A 16210-nucleotide genomic window follows, 5' to 3' on the forward strand; every position below is an offset into this window, starting at 1 on the left:
AAATTCAGCCCTCAGACTAAAAGAGGTTCCTCGCTCTAGGCTTGCACAAGGGGAGACTGCGATTAAGGGTTCCTGCTATTCTATGCAGCAAACTTTGTCCTCCAAACAGCTAACCATATCTTTAAATAAAAACCAAAGGGAACGACCGTCTTTGTTGCCATGCTTACAATTTTGGGTCAGTAAGGAGGGCTTTGCTTTGTATGGGGCAGGGGGGCCGAACTGTCTTGCTCATGCCCGCCTCCCCCTCCCGTGATTTAATCTCTCCTTCAGCCCCTCCCCAATAACTCCCCTGAGTCATCACCCAAGGAGGGCGTGCAAAGTGGGGGACTCAAGCCTCCTCGATGCCCCCCAACCCCCGAATGGGAACGACAGCGAGTAATCCAGCTCTCCTACGCGCTGGCAGCAGAGGCTTCGCAGCAGCGGGGGAAACGCCTTGCAGGTACTAGGAAGGGCAGCCATGATTTTCTGGGTTCTGTGGAATGGAAAGTGGAGTAGAAGAGTCAGGTAGCCCAGAGGACCCCTGGGTTCTCCGAGAAAGGGCAGAGGTTGCATTTATTTTTTCCCCATCCAAACAGACCACTCTCACAATTTGAGTGACAGGACGCATGCTGTACACACACACACACACACAGGGTCACCTGTTCAGTCTCCAGAAATCCTGGTCAGCACAGCTATTTGGGAACCACAGATCCACACAGTCTGTGCCTGACGTGTGTCCACTTTTGTATTAGGAGGTCTTTTCCCAGTAAAGACCCTGGGGCATCATATGTCGGTTACTGCATATTAAAAGGATGCACTATGTTTTACACATATAAAACCCAGCACAGGAACACTTGAGTAGGAGACACTAGCGTTATATTGATGAGATTTAGTATTTATTTGTTCATTTCAAATATCAGTATCCTGCCTTCCTCTTTAAAAGGACCCAAAACAGCTGACAGTATTAAAAAACTAAGAAGAATAATTACAGGATTTAATTTTTTTAAAAAAATATTAAAACTAATACAGGATGGATTGTAGAAGCTACTTTTTGGACTGACTGTGTGGACTGGTGGTTGCCCACCTTGGATCTCCAGATCATCTTGGACTGAAATGCCCACAAGCCTTCCGCACTAGCTGTTTGCCAGGTGGGAGCAAAGCAAAGGTTTGGGAAGGAGAGGAGAAGCCAAGTAGGGCAGTGCTGAAATGAAAGCTTTTCAGACCCCCTCCCCCCGCCCCCATACTGTGCCTGTAAGCCTCACTGCAGAATGGATTCTTCAAGGAATCCTCCCTGCTGATTTCAAAGGGGATTCCATGGATGGGTTCAAAGGGTAGCTGTTTAAAAGAAAGGAAACCTGAATGCCAAGAAGAGGTGGACTCCAGGATGTGTGTGTGGGGGAACAACACAGGAGTGGGCCTTTATTAAAGGAGGTGGACCGAATAGCATGCTTTGAGTTGAATATGCCATGTGGATGCAAAGACCACACCACATGGGGTACTAAATCTCTACCCAAGCTTAAGCCACCCTATTGATCCCTCACCAACCTGCTCCAAATGAGCAGTGTTGCCAAGCCCTCAGTCAAAAATTGTAATATTTATGCCATCTGTTCTACTTGTTGCTCACAAAGGTCAGGTGCTTCAATGGTAGCTGAAGGTCGTCTGGTGTTTTTTTTCCCTAGGAAGGAGCAGCTCTCACTCCTCCTTAGATGATAACTCTGCAACCCAAGAAAGCCAGAATCATCATCACCTCCCGAATGACAGCATCTACAAGAACCCAGAATCCAACAGTAGGACATCTGAGCATGACCATAAAGCCACTCTAAATCTAAGCTGTAGCAGTAACTCTGGAACAACAAATAAGGCATCATCTTCATCTTATCCAACCAATCAAAAGCCATGTGCCTTGAAAGCTTCAGACTGTTCACTGCCTCACACTGATGAGGACGGTCAATTGTCATCAAAGCCCAAAAGTCAACAGTTGACATCAAACCTAAAAGAATCAACCAATAAGGAGTCAGCTCTGTTGGACAGTCCTCCCAGGGTGGCAACCGTACATCAATCGGCCAATCAGAACTTGTGTTTTTCTGGAGTGGCTGACTGGCCTCCAACTGTGTTATGGGACAGTGAGGTGTGGGCCTCTGAGCATAACCTTGGGGGTAATCAGGGAATCCCAGCCAATGGTAGGTGCCCCAAGTGGAGAGGTGAGAATGCATCACGCCAAGTGGTCAGCTACTTCGGAGACAGTATGCGGCCTGTCAAAGTCACACTGGTGAAAACCAGTTTTTAGTTTATATGGTTACAGAGGGTGGGGATACTGGTCAGGTGTAAAGCTGCTAGCCTGCCAATATCCAGAGGTCCATCATGAAGAAATAAAATAAGGGGTTGGCAGCAGCAGAGTGCAGTTTTCATGTCCATCGCATTGACTAATACTCCATTTTGATAAAGTATCCAACATCTTGTAACCTCATTTTAAAACCTTGAAATTTTAAGGAGTCTGACTCATGCACTCAGAAACACATTCTCTTACACGCAGGCATCCCCACCTGCATATATGCACCTATAACTACGTATAAAGGAGCATACCTTGCCCCATCAGTATTAACACTAAATCTTCACATGCCAGTTTAGGCTCTTGTTGTACTATGTAGAGTGCTTTACACTGTGTCTGTGCAACAGTATGTTGCTGTTAAGTACGTTTATGGTACCCAGCTCCCACATGAAACTGTGATGTGGGAATTGAAAGTTAAGCCCCTTTCTGGAGCTCAGTGATTGTCTGGGGATACAGCATTCTGTGGTTCTCTCTCTTTGAAATGAGGGAAATGTGTCTGAGATCAAGCGATGTGCCCAGGGCCACTCAGTGAATTACTGTAATATCTATCCAGACCAAGGATGTATGTATATAGAAGCCTGCCCAAGGAAATAGTTACGGGAAGGTGCCAATCTAAAAAATATGAAATCTATATTTACATATTCACTAAACATTCATTAACTGTGGGAAACTTCTTCATCCACATGGAACTACACATTCACACCTCATTTTGCCAAGCCATTTCTTGACACATATTACCTTGTTCGGTCAACATACTACCTTCTTCAGAGAAATCTGCAGAAGTTACTGGCCACTCAAATGATTTAGCTAGTTGCCGATCAGTGCACCCTAATGGTGTGAAACAACAGCAACAATGAACTCTTGAGTCTACCAAGATTTACTTTCATCATCCCTTGAAGGCAACTGATAAACCACCCACCCTGTGGGTGTGAGAGGAGGAGATTGCGATGGCTTGGTGTGATAGATCTCTGAGGAGGCCCATAGGCCTAACAGAAATGATTTCTCAGCATGTTAGGGGATGATTGTTCTAGCATTCCACTCTAGCAGGTGTTCATGTTTTCTTGGCCTTAATGGAGCCCTGGATATATGTGCCATCTTTCAGGAGCAATGGGGCTGTTTATTTGAGGCAATTAAATTTAAAAAAACACATTATATATCATTTGCTGAGTGTGCGTACCCACAGCTAAAGTGCCCTGGCTCAAGGGCTTTGCTATCAGGTGATTCAGGAATGCCTGCAGTTGCACAGTGTCAGGAAAAGGAAAAACCAAGGGAAAGGGGTCTGATCTGCTATTGGGAATGGGTGAAGGGGGATTTTGCATCCTCTCAAAGGCGTGGGGACTTTGGACCATGGAGGAAGGATGTAGACAGGCAGAAGATAGGCGGGTGTGCTCAGGGAAACACAAGGGATGTCTGGTGAAGTTTCGTGCCCATTAAAAGGAGCACAGCTTGGAAAGGGGACTGTTTTGTGCAACACCTTGCCCTTTCCCCCACTCCCCATGATCCATGGCCATGCTGGGTGGGGGATTCTGGGTGTTTTAGTTCAAAGGTGTAACTTCTCCAGAGTCTGAAAGAGTGTCCCTAATTTTAATGTAAATAAAATCTAAAACTGGCACACAAAAGGTCCAATGGCGGGCAAAGGGCTGGCTGAGGCTTGCGGAAGCACTAAACAGCCCATATTCTGGAACAATTTACATAAATTCGGTCTCTACTAATTTATTCTTTTACACAGAATCTTGACTAAAAAGGAGGAGGGAGGAAGAGAGTGCATGAGTGGGTCAGACAAGGTGGTGGGAGGGGCAGGGAATGGAAATATGGATAGTTGTACTAGAGGTGGGGGAAAGGCAGCCGATTAGAGACATTGAAGCACAAAGAGCAAAGGTCTGACACTGCAGGGGAAGAGACAGGGATTTCCACCATTAGCTCATATTCAGGTACTGGAATGAGGTAACTCAGCTTCATTGGATGCTACCTCATGGAACCCGCTGGTCATCAGAGCTAGTTGTTTGTGGAAGTGTCCATCACTATGCCCTGGTGCCCCAAGTTGTTTTTTGTTTTTTTTTTTTGTCTCAACTCCTCATTGTGCAGAGAAACTCAGATCTTGAATTCATTTCTGAAGATTTAAATGGAAAACTTAGCAGGCAGCTTGCCAAGATCAGAGTAGTCACAGCAAAAAAAAAAAATAAAAAATAAGAGAAACACAATATCTTTAAAAATATGCCTTGAGACCTCCAGCCATGCAAACTGAGTGAGGAATCCCTGTGCTGTCAGGCACCAGCGCTGCCAGGGTTAACTGGTTTTCAACAGGGGGTGATGCTGCATCTTTGGTCCTACGCCCAAGGAAGTGGCTACTGACACAAATGCCCTTCCCAGCATTTTAACACAAGCCGCATGCCATCTTTCTGTGTATGGATGATTCCAATTTCTGTACTCAATAAAAGTCTAACATTATGCTTCCTTAAGTGTCTGCTACTTTGTTCTAAGGCTGCCCTATTTGGCCATGTTAAACCCGTCTTTCTGCTCCACACACTTTAATATAAATGTAGGTGGGGAGGGAAGGCAAAGCTTGTACGTATATTGCATTTACATTCCACTCCTGAGTTTTATTTATTTTATCCCATTGGAGATATAGACACGCTTAAGGCTGGAGCCTTCAAATATAGTTTTGAGGGCGTTAATCCCATTAGAAATAATTGGCTGGCTTCTGAGTAAACAGAAAATTACACTGTATATAAAAAAAATACTTTTCATTATGTCACATGTTTTAAATTAATGTGGAAAGCAAAAGCACCAGCACTGTTTAACTTTTTCTGCTCTTTATCTTTTTTTGTACCATAGAAAAGCATGCCAGCCAAACTACAAACTATGTCCTTCCAAATTGAGTAATCTATCATTTTCTAAGGTTATCCATTCTTTTATCCAGTCTAATACGCAGGATCTATAGTACAAAACCCAATCTGGAAGACCAAAACCCGCCCTTTGCTTGGCATCTTGCATTTAATTTTAATTCTTGGTTTTTAACCACTTTCAAGTGAAGTGATTTACAATAATACACAAAACCTTTTATATTTCTAAGAAACAAAATATAATCCAGTCAAAGAAAGCCTATGCACTTTTTTTTTTTGCTCAGAAGAAGCAAGTCTCAGAACTATACAAGTGTCAACCCCGATTTTACTTGTTTGCTCAGACCTCATCAGAAATGATTGAGTGGGACTTAAAACTTCGAGAACCGTTTGCTACTCGAGAGGAATTCCCCTCTCAAAATCAGTGGGACTTCCGTCTGAATAAGTACTGTAGGCAGGTGATACAGTTTATACAGTATAACGACCACAACAGGATTTAAAGCCTTCCCAATAACTTGTCAAGCGACATCCCGCCCCTCTCTAGGAGGGATGCTGTGCAAAAGGAGGCGTGGCCGATGGGTTAAAAAACCCACATGTTGCGGCTTCTGCCTCCAAAACTCGGCTGGCAATTGAGAGGAGAGGCGACCTCAGCAGAAATGGCAGGGGAGCTGCGATACCCGTGCAAGACATCAGCTGGAGTGGCAGGGGAGCTGCGCTACCCGTGCAAGACATCACCTGGAAAGGCAGGGGAGCTGTGCTACGCGGGCAAGGTCGTCATCGTGACGGGCGGCACCAGAGGCATTGGCGAAGCGATCGTGAAAGTGTTCGGTGAGGGCGATCGGGGGAAGGCGATCGGGGAGGGGAGATCGATGAGAGCTGCTGCCAAGCAGGTGCCCGGGCTCCATCTAACTCTTTTAAGAGTTCCCCAGTCCAAGATATATTGTGATGGACAGAGGATGATGAAGTGGTGGGGAGAAGGGAGAGAGGAGTTCGCTACACGATTAGACGTACTTCCATACTGACTTGGAAGTTTTCTTCCCCAGTCCAGAAGCAGATTGTGGTGGAGAAATCTGGACGGAATTAAGAGGATAGTGAGATGTGTTCTGTACATGCTCCCAGGCTCTCTTTCTAGAGAGTGCGGTGCTTGTTCTCCCCATACTGCAAACATAGCTCCTTTTTTGTTCTTGAGAGCCTGATGGGGATTTCTCCCACACAGAAACACAAATGGGCAACAGCAGGTCATTTTCCTACCCCTGCTCCTTGTATGGTTAGAATGGGTATACCTTTCCTTCAATAATCGGCAGGTAGGCAGTCTGCCCACACCCTGCCCCAAACGTACCTGGTTTGGCCTGAAGTTCACATGTGGTGCTTGAACAAGAGGGAGAGCAAAAGAGCTTCTGATTTGAAGGCAGAGGTTTTCCAGATCCACCTCCAGCATCTCCAAGTAGCAGTGAGAGAAGCTGCTTCCTCAAACCTTTGAGAGCTGGGTGGCTAGTTGCCCCCAAGACCTGGGTTGGGGAGTGTGTGGTCCTCCAGATGTTGCCAGACTACACACTCCATCATTCTGTGTCAACATGGTATATGATGGAAATTGCTGGCCAAGACCTGAGGTAACTGGTTGAGGGAGGAAGGTGTCAAACCTGTCTGGGTGAGAGGAACCATTTGGTCTAATGCCAACATGTGATCTGAATCTCTTGGCATTGTCTTGCATTCACCTTTTCTCTCCCTCCCCCTGATGTCAACTTCCTTTCCCAGTTCACCAAGGAGCCAAGGTGGTCTTCTGTGCACAGGAATGTGAACGTAAGTCTGAAACATTTTCTCCATCTCCCCCCACACGTCTGCATACGTCTAGCTGAGCTAAAGGCAGTATGAGATTTTGATATCGAAGAGGCAAGAAAAAACGGAGGAAACGTGAGAAGGAGGTATGCAGGACCAGGGAGGTAAATGTGTAGCCCTCTATAGAGTTTTCGAACTACAATGCCTGTCATCCTTGACCATTCGTTGTGCTGGCCGGGACTGGTGGGAACTGGAAATCCAACTGGACAGCTACGGGGTTTACTTTTCCCTGTGTAGACTGAGGAAAGCAGTAATACATGAGTTTTTCGGTTTTTAAAGTGGCACACAATTGACAGGTATAGTTTAGCAAAAAGTTATAACGATGCAGAAAGGTCACCTGCTGAATTTCTGTCCTCTGTACAGCTGAGAAATGACCACAAAACCCTTTCCCTTTTTTAATATACTGTATAATTTTTATTTTTTGTAATAACTTGGGATAGGATAAGGGGTACAGAAGGTAAAAGAGGATATGTAAGGAAAAAACAAAACAATTTTCTAGAATTCATTGACAACCCAATTCCCAAAATGTCCATTGCTTTCAAAAGCAATGCTAATGCTCTAATTTAAGTAGCATTGGCTCCCCACTCACAGCATTATCCTGTGAGATTATCTTCACTTTGCTTGTAAATCTTAAGGGAAACTTCATTTGTGGTCATGAGGACTAGCAACTTGTGACACAAGGATTTCTCCCAGGGCTATGCTGTGCCTGTTCTTATGAAATATCATTGGAGGCCATCCTTTTCCATTTGCTCCAACCTTTTATGAGTCCTGATGCTAGATGGAAGTGTTTAATTGTGGATGTTTATATATTTATCTGGCTGGGAAAGTTTCCTCTAGTTGAGGGTATCTGGAGTAGAAATGCAAAGTAATAAAAATCAATCAGTTCCATTCCATTCAACTTTACATTTCCACTCCAGATAGCCCCACCTGATTTTTATCTGTAATAAAATCTATATGTTGCTTTCTCTATACTGTACTGGGTGTTTACCTGGATATATTGAGTTCACCTTTTTTTTTCCAAAGTATCACCTGATAAGACTTCACAAATGCTGCATCAGCTTCCACAGTAATATAAAAGTTCTCAAATTATTATTATTTTTAAGAATAAAACGTCTTGCAACATAAACTGGATTCCAACAGGTTCAAAGGCAGAAGTGCAAAGCCCACTAAGGGGAGGAGGGAATCACTGAAAGCTTCTTCCTTGATGTGCCCCCAACTACCACCACCCATCTCTGCTGTTCCTGGAACTCTGCACTAACTCTGTTTGCAACTGCTCTGTCATATGACCTTGTAGGGGAAAGGGGGGAAGCCCTTCAAAGGGAACTGGAGGCGTCTGGGTGCCTTGGAGAAGCTCGTTTTGTGGTCTGCGATGTTGGCATTGAAGGTGATATTAAGGTAAGCTAGAAATGTGGGAAGAGCAGGACTGTTGGGGTGCGGGAGGCTTCTTGGCATCGGCTTTTTGCTTGCTGATCCCATTCTTAAAATCCACCATTGTTCCCTGGGGATTGCAGTGATATAAAAGATCCCACATCTGGAATGGCCTGGTTCTCCTAGGAGTCCAGATGCCTTCCAGACATGATGAGTAACAACCCCTGCCAGCTCTGGCCATGTAGGTTTCTGTTCTTGGTGGGGATCATGGGAGTTGTATTCCAACACATTTGGAATCTGCTAGGTTGAAGGAGGCTGCTCTCTTTTGCCACTCTAAAATTATAGGCATTGTTGTTCTTCTCTTGTCACCGTCCCCCCTGCCCAAAATCTTTCCCTTTATATATCTTGTTCCTTTTCACAGAATCTGGTTTGCGTGACCATAAGCCTGTATGGACGCCTCGATTGCCTTGTGAACAATGCCTCAGTTTGTGAGTAATTTTGAAAACAATTTGGATCTGGGGAGATACCGGGTGCCTGTGTCTTGTGGGATGTGGGAGGTTCCTTGAAGGGCAGGCCTAGGAACCCTGGAAGAGATGAAGTGTTGAGCTCACAGGTTGGATAATTAACATATTTGGTACTAAAGCCCCTGCCAGCATCATGGTAAGTTATACTGGCAGAGAAGAGAAACAGGGAGGAGACTCTAGAGTTGACTGTTTTATGTATTCAGTTTGTCTGATACATATGTTGATATGTTGTATGTCTGTGTTGTCTGGTGCGTTTAATGGAAAATGCTGAGTAATTGAAAAGGAAAAGGCAAGATTCCAAGAATCTTGTCTACTTTTCATCTTACCTTCATGGGAAAAAAAACCTTACTTTTGTATTTCCACTTCCCAACAGTTCCCCCTTTACAACCAATAGACAATGTGTCCGGAGAAGAATTCATCGTTCTGGGGGACATCAATGTTACAAGCTATTTCTTAGCAGCAAAGGTCAGTGATGTCAGTCATCATCATGAACACTGCAGAACAGCAGAGCTGGAAGAGAGACACTGTGGTTCATTGAGTCCAGCCCCTTATCAGATATCAGAAGCTGCTTTATAGCCTGTCAGAATGTAGATCTATGTAGCTCGTTGTCTTCTACAGCAGCCTTCCTCAGCATGGCTCCCTCCAGAGATATCTGTTGAGGGACACTGCAAACACACTTTCAAAAAATAGTTTCCCCCCCTTATCCAGTTACATAACAACAACATAAGCAATTTATAACAACAATTAAAAAGCTACAATTCCCCCCCCTTCAACCTCAGCAACAGCACTAATATAAAAGTTGCTTGTAAAGTTCAAGTGTCCCTTTGGATTCAAATTCAGATAAAAATCCAAGAGATCTCAACTGCTTTGGGTACCCAGTACAGTGGTGCCTCGCTTAACGGGCGCTCCATTTAGCGACGAAACCGCATAGCGACAATGTTTTTGCGATCGCTTTTTGATGTTCCCTATGGGGAAAAATCGCTTTGCGATGATCGGTACCCTGTTTCGCTTACTGACCATCGCAAAGCAATGATTTTTTAACAGCTGATCGGCGGTTCCAAAATGGCCACTGGGTAAACAAAATGGCCGCCCGCTGTGTTGCCTCACTTTAGAGGCACCGAAAATGGCTGCCACAATGGAGGATTTTCGCATAAGGTTAGTTTTCAAGCTCACAGGAATACATTAAACAGGTTTTAATGCGTTTCTATGGGCTTTTTAATATCGCTTAGCGATGTTTTCGGTTAGCAGCGATTTTTGCGGCACGGATTAACATTGCTAAGCAAGGCACCACTGTACCTAGAAGAATCAGCTCCACATGTGGAGTCTTCAAAAGTCTAACCCAAGTTGGCAAGTGGCAACCGGAACTCTGGCCTCTGCAGTTCTCCCTCTCTTTTTGATTTAAATTTCTTACTCACAGCCCTGTTCTTAGTCCCACACTTTTAGTCTGAACCAATATTTCATACTGGTTTCACTTATATACCACCCCAGAGTGCTGAAATCTCTCTCTGGGTGATTCATAATTTAATTTTTAGGCTGCACATTCCTTCCCCCCCCCCGCCCTCACCCTCGTGAGCGTACCCAACCTGACTCAACCTTGAGCTGGCACTGCCAATTAGAGAAGAAATATGGAGCTAAGCCTTTTTTTTAACTGAGGCAAAGAAGGAAATGGTGCCCCTACTTGGCGCAAGGTGTAGTGAGCCAGACTATTTCAGAAACACTTCCACAAACACCTGCCTTATATCCTTTCCCCTATAGGTGGAATAATATAAATAGTACGTAAATAACTGGTTTTAGTGATGTGTTTGTTTCAAATATTTGTACCTTGTCTTTCTTCTAAAAAGGACACAAGGTAGCTTACAGTGTTTAAAAAATAAATACTGTACTATGTTTTCCCTCAAATAAGACAGGGTCTTATATTAATGTCTGTTCCAAAAATGCATTAGGGCTTATTTTCAGGAGATGATTTATTATTATTTTTCATGTACAGCAGTCTACATGTATTCAAATACAGTCACATCTTCTTCTTCTGGTTGCTGCACAAGGGTGGAGGGTGGGGTCTCACTTCAATGGGGCTTATTTTTGGGGTAGGGATAATATTATGAAAATCTTGAAAAATCATACTGTACTAGGGCTTATTGTAGGTAGTATCATATTTTGGGGGGAAAGGGTAGTACTGAAAGGTGAGAACAATAAATTATTGAAATAATTCAAAAGAATTAAATAAATATAATATTAAATGCTTATAAATAAGAACAGTACGAAAAACACAGTAAAAACAGCAGAAATGCAACCGTCCCATTTTGATAACTAACCCTCTGCTCTCCTACCCGAGGCAGCTGCTGGTTTCTGCCTCTGCCTAATGGTAGGACCGGCCCCATTGATTGGCTTAATGGGTCAGTGGCCCAGTGAGACACAGGTTAGCTTCCTATATTGGTGTAGTGCTTCTTGGTCACCTTTATTCCTCAACTCTCTGCTAACAGTATGCGCTGCCTTATCTCCGGATGACAAAAGGAAACATCATCAACATCTCCAGCCTTGTTACTTATACTGGATATTATAATTCTGTTGCATATGTCGCAACCAAGGTAATTGAAATATCAAGGGTCTTTCTCTTCTCTTCTCTTATTTTAAAACTGCAGTTGCCAAAGATTTTAGAACCTTCTGATCCTGTGCTTTTAATAACAACCAATAAGGGTTTTTTTAATACAATGAAAGTTCATTAGGTAATTTATGTATATTAAGTTACACTTAAGGACCAAAGGAATAGGCCTTTAGCCCCCTGGTTAGTCTTATAAATCTTATAAATGGTTGCGCTTTCCATACATAATACATGGTTGTATGTTTTGTTGAGATCTATGGTTCAGATTAGTCAGCTAATTGCCAAGTGACATGAAGGTACAGAGCCCTCTTATCTCTTAAACATTTTTTAAATTACTTGCAACACATTTGAAGTTTGATATAACTCCTTGTGAGTGATGTCATTTGGGTGGTTGCTATCCAGGTCTTCATATTAATTAATTAATTAAGTAATCAATTCATTCATTAATGCATTCATTCATTCATTCATTTTATTTATACCTCACCATCGTTCAAGTAAAGGGAGCCCAGGAACTATTTACAAGGGAAAGACCTTGAAAAACCATAACTCTGTCATCAGGGTGGCCATTGTTTAAAAACTAAAATTGACCCCTGCTTCTGTGCTACTGATTAGAGGTCTGGTCTACAGATGAGGGGAAATGGAAGCGTTTTCTGTGAGATGATTGTCCCAGTGATTTTCCGTACCACAAACCAGAGGGGGGAAGAGTCATCTTTTTTAGATTATGACCCCCAGGAATACTGAAACCAGTTATGCCTCAAAGAAATAGGGACCTTGAATGTTATTATCTTAATGGCCTTTTAGTTGCCCTCACTTACAGTTTCTAAAACTTACAGGGTGCTGAAACTGCCATGACAAAAGCACTGGCCCTCGATGAGAGCAAAAACGAAGTCCGAGTCAACAGGTAATGTTGCTGATGTTGTTAGTACATTGTGAACTACCATTCTCATAGACTACCTCCCTAGGGCCAGCCGGAATTTCAGTATTCCATAAAAAAATCTCCACTAAAACTCATTCATTTTGAAGAACACTCACCATAGGTAAATAGAACCGCTTGCTTTTTCCTGATACCCCCTTTTCTCTTATAAAAAAACCCCCAATAATTTGTATTCCAGTATCTCGCCTGGTAATATCTGGACTCCTCTGTGGCAGAGGCTGGCAAGCGAATCAGGTGATCCAGAGGCAACAATCCAGCGAGGCTGTGATGAATCGGTAAGTGTTGTGGTACAATGGATATGGCACTGTTGGATAAGGAGGGCTGCATTTACACCACCCCCGTAAACACTGCTATGATCTGCATGATCAAAAATCTATTAGATTCTACAATCTTTAGATAATATGCAAATCTAATCAGATTTGGAGATGCTAGCCATTTTTGCATATACACTTATGTTTAGTCATGGAGAAAATGAACATTTTGAGTATTACAGAATCGAAGCCTCTCAAACGATTGGAAATCCTTTGTAGCCTGTCCTCCTAAGTTCGCTGATCTCATAAGCTGAAGGACTAGAAACTTGTATTATTGTTTAAATGATCACAGTCCACCTGGCCCGTGATAAGATATTCTGGGAACTGTAGTCCAAAATATCTCGAGGCCCTACTTATTTTTCCTGCGAGCCTAGTTCTGTTTTAAACTCGGCCATTTCTTTTAATTAAAAACTAGGACTCTTGGGAGAAACCGAGTACATCAAAGTGGTGTGTGTGATGCAGATCGAGTCCTCAATTCTTTCTCACTCTTTTTCATTGCATTCGTAGCCTCTGGGACGTTTCGGGACCGCAGAAGAGGTTGCACGGGCTGCCTTGTTCCTGGCTATTAATGCCACTTTTTCTACCGGGGCTGACCTTGTGATCAGTGGAGGAGCTGAGCTTGGCATGGCACCGAAGAACCACCAAGATGTCACTGAAGGTGTTAAAGGCTAGTGGGAATGGGCCAGGATCACAGTTCCTCTGTGCTTGCAAGGACAGGGGAGAAAACAGTGATTCCCCTCTTTACAGAAGGGCTGGCTGTCTTAACGCTCAACCATTAAAAATAATTAAAAAATATTTACTGGGTGAATTGTGGGATGCTTCTTGACCATTTGATCTCCATCATACCTCAGAAGAGAAGACATTTAGGTTTCCACTGAGTGGGTCCAGTCTGCTGGCCTGTAGCGGAGTGCCGAGCTCCTGCCTCCAGAACATTACATGGGCTTTTTTTGTCTAGTACCATGGAAAAGCATATTTTCTATTTATGGATATATCAGTTCCATAATTAGGAATGGGATTTTCATTTTTTTAATACCACAAATCCCATAATTCTCTATTCTGGGGGTTCTTCCTGACAGAATGGTACAGAGACCTAACTGGCTCACCTGGACAAAAAAGGTCAAGCTGGGATGGCTTTGAGACCTGGCATATAGACCTAGCATGGCTCTACTCCCCTGTTCAGAAAGGAAGCTGTATCGGTGCAGCTGTATATATTCATCCCTCCGACCTGCCCATCACTGCTGCACAGTCCTCCATCTTAATTTTGGGCGATCACCATTCTTCTGGAGCAGGCTTCTCATTGGGCATCCTGTTTCTCAGTTAAAATACATTAAACAACAAATTCTAAAAGTCAGCTAAAACATTTAAATTGGCATTGTTGGCTCACCCCACAATTTAGGTGGGCTCAGTAGGTGGCATATTTTGAAATGCCTGCCAAAATACTGTACCTTGGTCTTAAGTTGTTTCTTTAAAAATTGCAACGAAGGGGTTAGGCGGATAATGGATAGTAACCGATCACATAGTTGAGAGGTGATTGCTGAAAAGGTCTGGTTTCTTGTTTTTTTCTTTGTGGGCTTCCCTCAGGGTTACACCCTCAGCTATCCAGCCTGGGGGGTATGTGTAGGATGGGCAGTTTTAATTGGGAAACTGTGTTCTGCCAGGTACTGAGATTCCAAGCCGTTTAGGCTTTGTAGATTATGCTGTGTCTTTCTAGAGTGGCTGACTGGCCTCCAACTGCGTTATGGGACTGTTCAAAGTGGTCACTGCCTCTTACTGATGAGGACAGTCAATTGTCATCAAGGCCCAAGAGTCAACAGTTGACATCAAACATCTCATTGGATGGCAACTTTACCTCAGTCAGCCAATCAGAACTTGTGTTTTTCTAGAGTGGCTGACTGGCCTCCAACTCTGTTATGGGACAGGGAGGTGTAGTTTCCATATCCGTCGCTTTGAGTAACACTCCATTTTGAGAAAGTATCCAATATCTTGTAACTTAATTTTAAAGGCTTTAAAATTTGGGGGGCCTGGTTAATGGAATCAGAAACACATTCTATTATGTGTAGGTACCCCTATCCGCGCATGTGCACCTATAACCACTTATAAAGGAACAAACCTTGCCGTATCAGTATTAATGCTGCTAAATCTTCACATGCCAGTTTGGGCTCTTGTTTTACTATGTAGAGTGCTTTACCCTGCATCTGCACTCCCAACCACCTTCAAGAATGTGTTGCTGTTAAGAAAATACATGGTGCCCAGTTCTCATGTGAGATTGTGGGATGTGGGAATTCAGAGTTCAAGCCCCTTTCATGGAAGCCAGTGTTTGTCTGGGGACAAAGCGTCCCTCTTTTCCAAATAGGGGGAAATGAGACTGAGATCAAGGGGTTTGCCCAGGGCTGCAAAGTGAGCCTGTGGGAGAGGTATTGCCCTTTTCACTGATCCATAAATGCTCAAGTATTATGAGAAATATCTTCACCAAAATGGGACTACACATTCACACCTCATTTTTTCCAAGCTGTTTCTTGAGTTACATTATACTGCCATAGTACCTCTTTCTGTGCACATGCAGTTTGGCTGAGTTACTGATCCACCCAAATGACTTAGCTAATTGCCAGTCAATGCATACACATGGTGTGAAGCAACGGTAGCAACTAACTCCTGAGTCTACCAAGATTTCCTTTTGTAATAGTTGTCTGAAGGCAACTAATAACCCACCCACTCTGTTGGGTGTGAGGAGATCTTGAAATGCCCGAGGAAAGCAATTTACAGCATCTGTCTTTTACAAGGGCAATGAACTGAGAGTGATGGCTTGGCCTGACAGGCCTCAGAGGAAGCCCATAGGCCTAACAGGGATGATTTCTCTGCCTGTAAGGAGATGACTGTACTAGCATTCCACTCTGGCAGGCGTTCATGTTTTCTTGGCCTTAGCAATGGGGACGTTTAGGAGGAGATTTGGATGGGAAATTTAATAGACAGCTCCCCAAGATCAGAGGAGTGACAGCAAAACTTAAAATAAATTCAAGATTTATTTTAAAAATGCTCTCAGACCGCTCTGCAAATAAGGAACGCCTCTGCTGTCAGCCATGAGTAGTACCAGGGTTAACTGGTTTTCAACACAGGGTGATGCTGCATCTTTGTATGACACTTGCTCCCACGGCCAAGGAAGAGTGGATACTGACACAAATACCCTTCCCAGCATTTTAACACAAGCTACATGCCATCTTTCTGTGTCTGGATGATTCCAATTTCTGGACTCAATAAAACTCTTAATATTATGCATTGTTAAATGTCAACTACTTGCTTCCAGAGCTCTGACCATTTCAAACCTGACTTTGTGCTACAAACACGTTAATATAAATGTGGGTGGAGAGGGAAGGTAAATCTTCTTTATCCCATTTACAGCCCACACTTTTGAGTTTTATTTTAATTATTTGATCTCATTGGAGATATAAACATGCATAACACTGCAGTCTTGAAATACGGTCTTGAAATATAG

The 16210-nt window shown here is 43.4% G+C and overlaps 2 protein-coding genes and 1 long non-coding RNA gene across 13 annotated transcripts in view; 2 read left to right on the top strand and 1 right to left on the bottom strand.

Annotated features, from left to right (window-relative positions):
- Positions 1–4762, top strand: part of PLEKHA4 (pleckstrin homology domain containing A4) — a 58648-nt gene extending 53886 nt beyond the window's left edge. For 8 of the 11 annotated variants that reach the window (XM_020792716.3, XM_078377008.1, XM_072976687.2 and 5 more), the window contains 2 exons: positions 271–439; positions 1659–4762. In XM_020792716.3, the coding sequence (XP_020648375.3) occupies positions 271–439; positions 1659–2266 (777 nt within the window). In that variant the 3' untranslated portion in view covers positions 2267–4762. The remainder of the gene's footprint in view (positions 1–270; positions 440–1658) is intronic. The other 3 variants (XM_072976695.2, XM_072976696.2, XM_078377009.1) reach the window with 2 other exon arrangements.
- Positions 1–16210, bottom strand: part of LOC110078583 (uncharacterized) — a 301586-nt gene that overhangs the window by 183763 nt on the left and 101613 nt on the right. The gene's annotated exons all lie outside the window — the stretch shown is intronic.
- On the top strand, positions 5663–13524 carry LOC110078559 (L-fucose dehydrogenase). Its single transcript, XM_020792859.3, has 9 exons — positions 5663–5976; positions 6904–6948; positions 8279–8379; positions 8774–8840; positions 9250–9341; positions 11357–11461; positions 12309–12376; positions 12588–12684; positions 13228–13524. The coding sequence occupies exons 1-9, from the start codon at positions 5742–5744 to the stop codon at positions 13390–13392; spliced, it is 975 nt and encodes a 324-aa protein (XP_020648518.3). The 5' UTR covers positions 5663–5741; the 3' UTR covers positions 13393–13524.

This window comes from Pogona vitticeps, chromosome 6, assembly GCF_051106095.1.
Source record: "Pogona vitticeps strain Pit_001003342236 chromosome 6, PviZW2.1, whole genome shotgun sequence".
Classification (NCBI taxonomy): domain Eukaryota; kingdom Metazoa; phylum Chordata; class Lepidosauria; order Squamata; family Agamidae; genus Pogona; species Pogona vitticeps.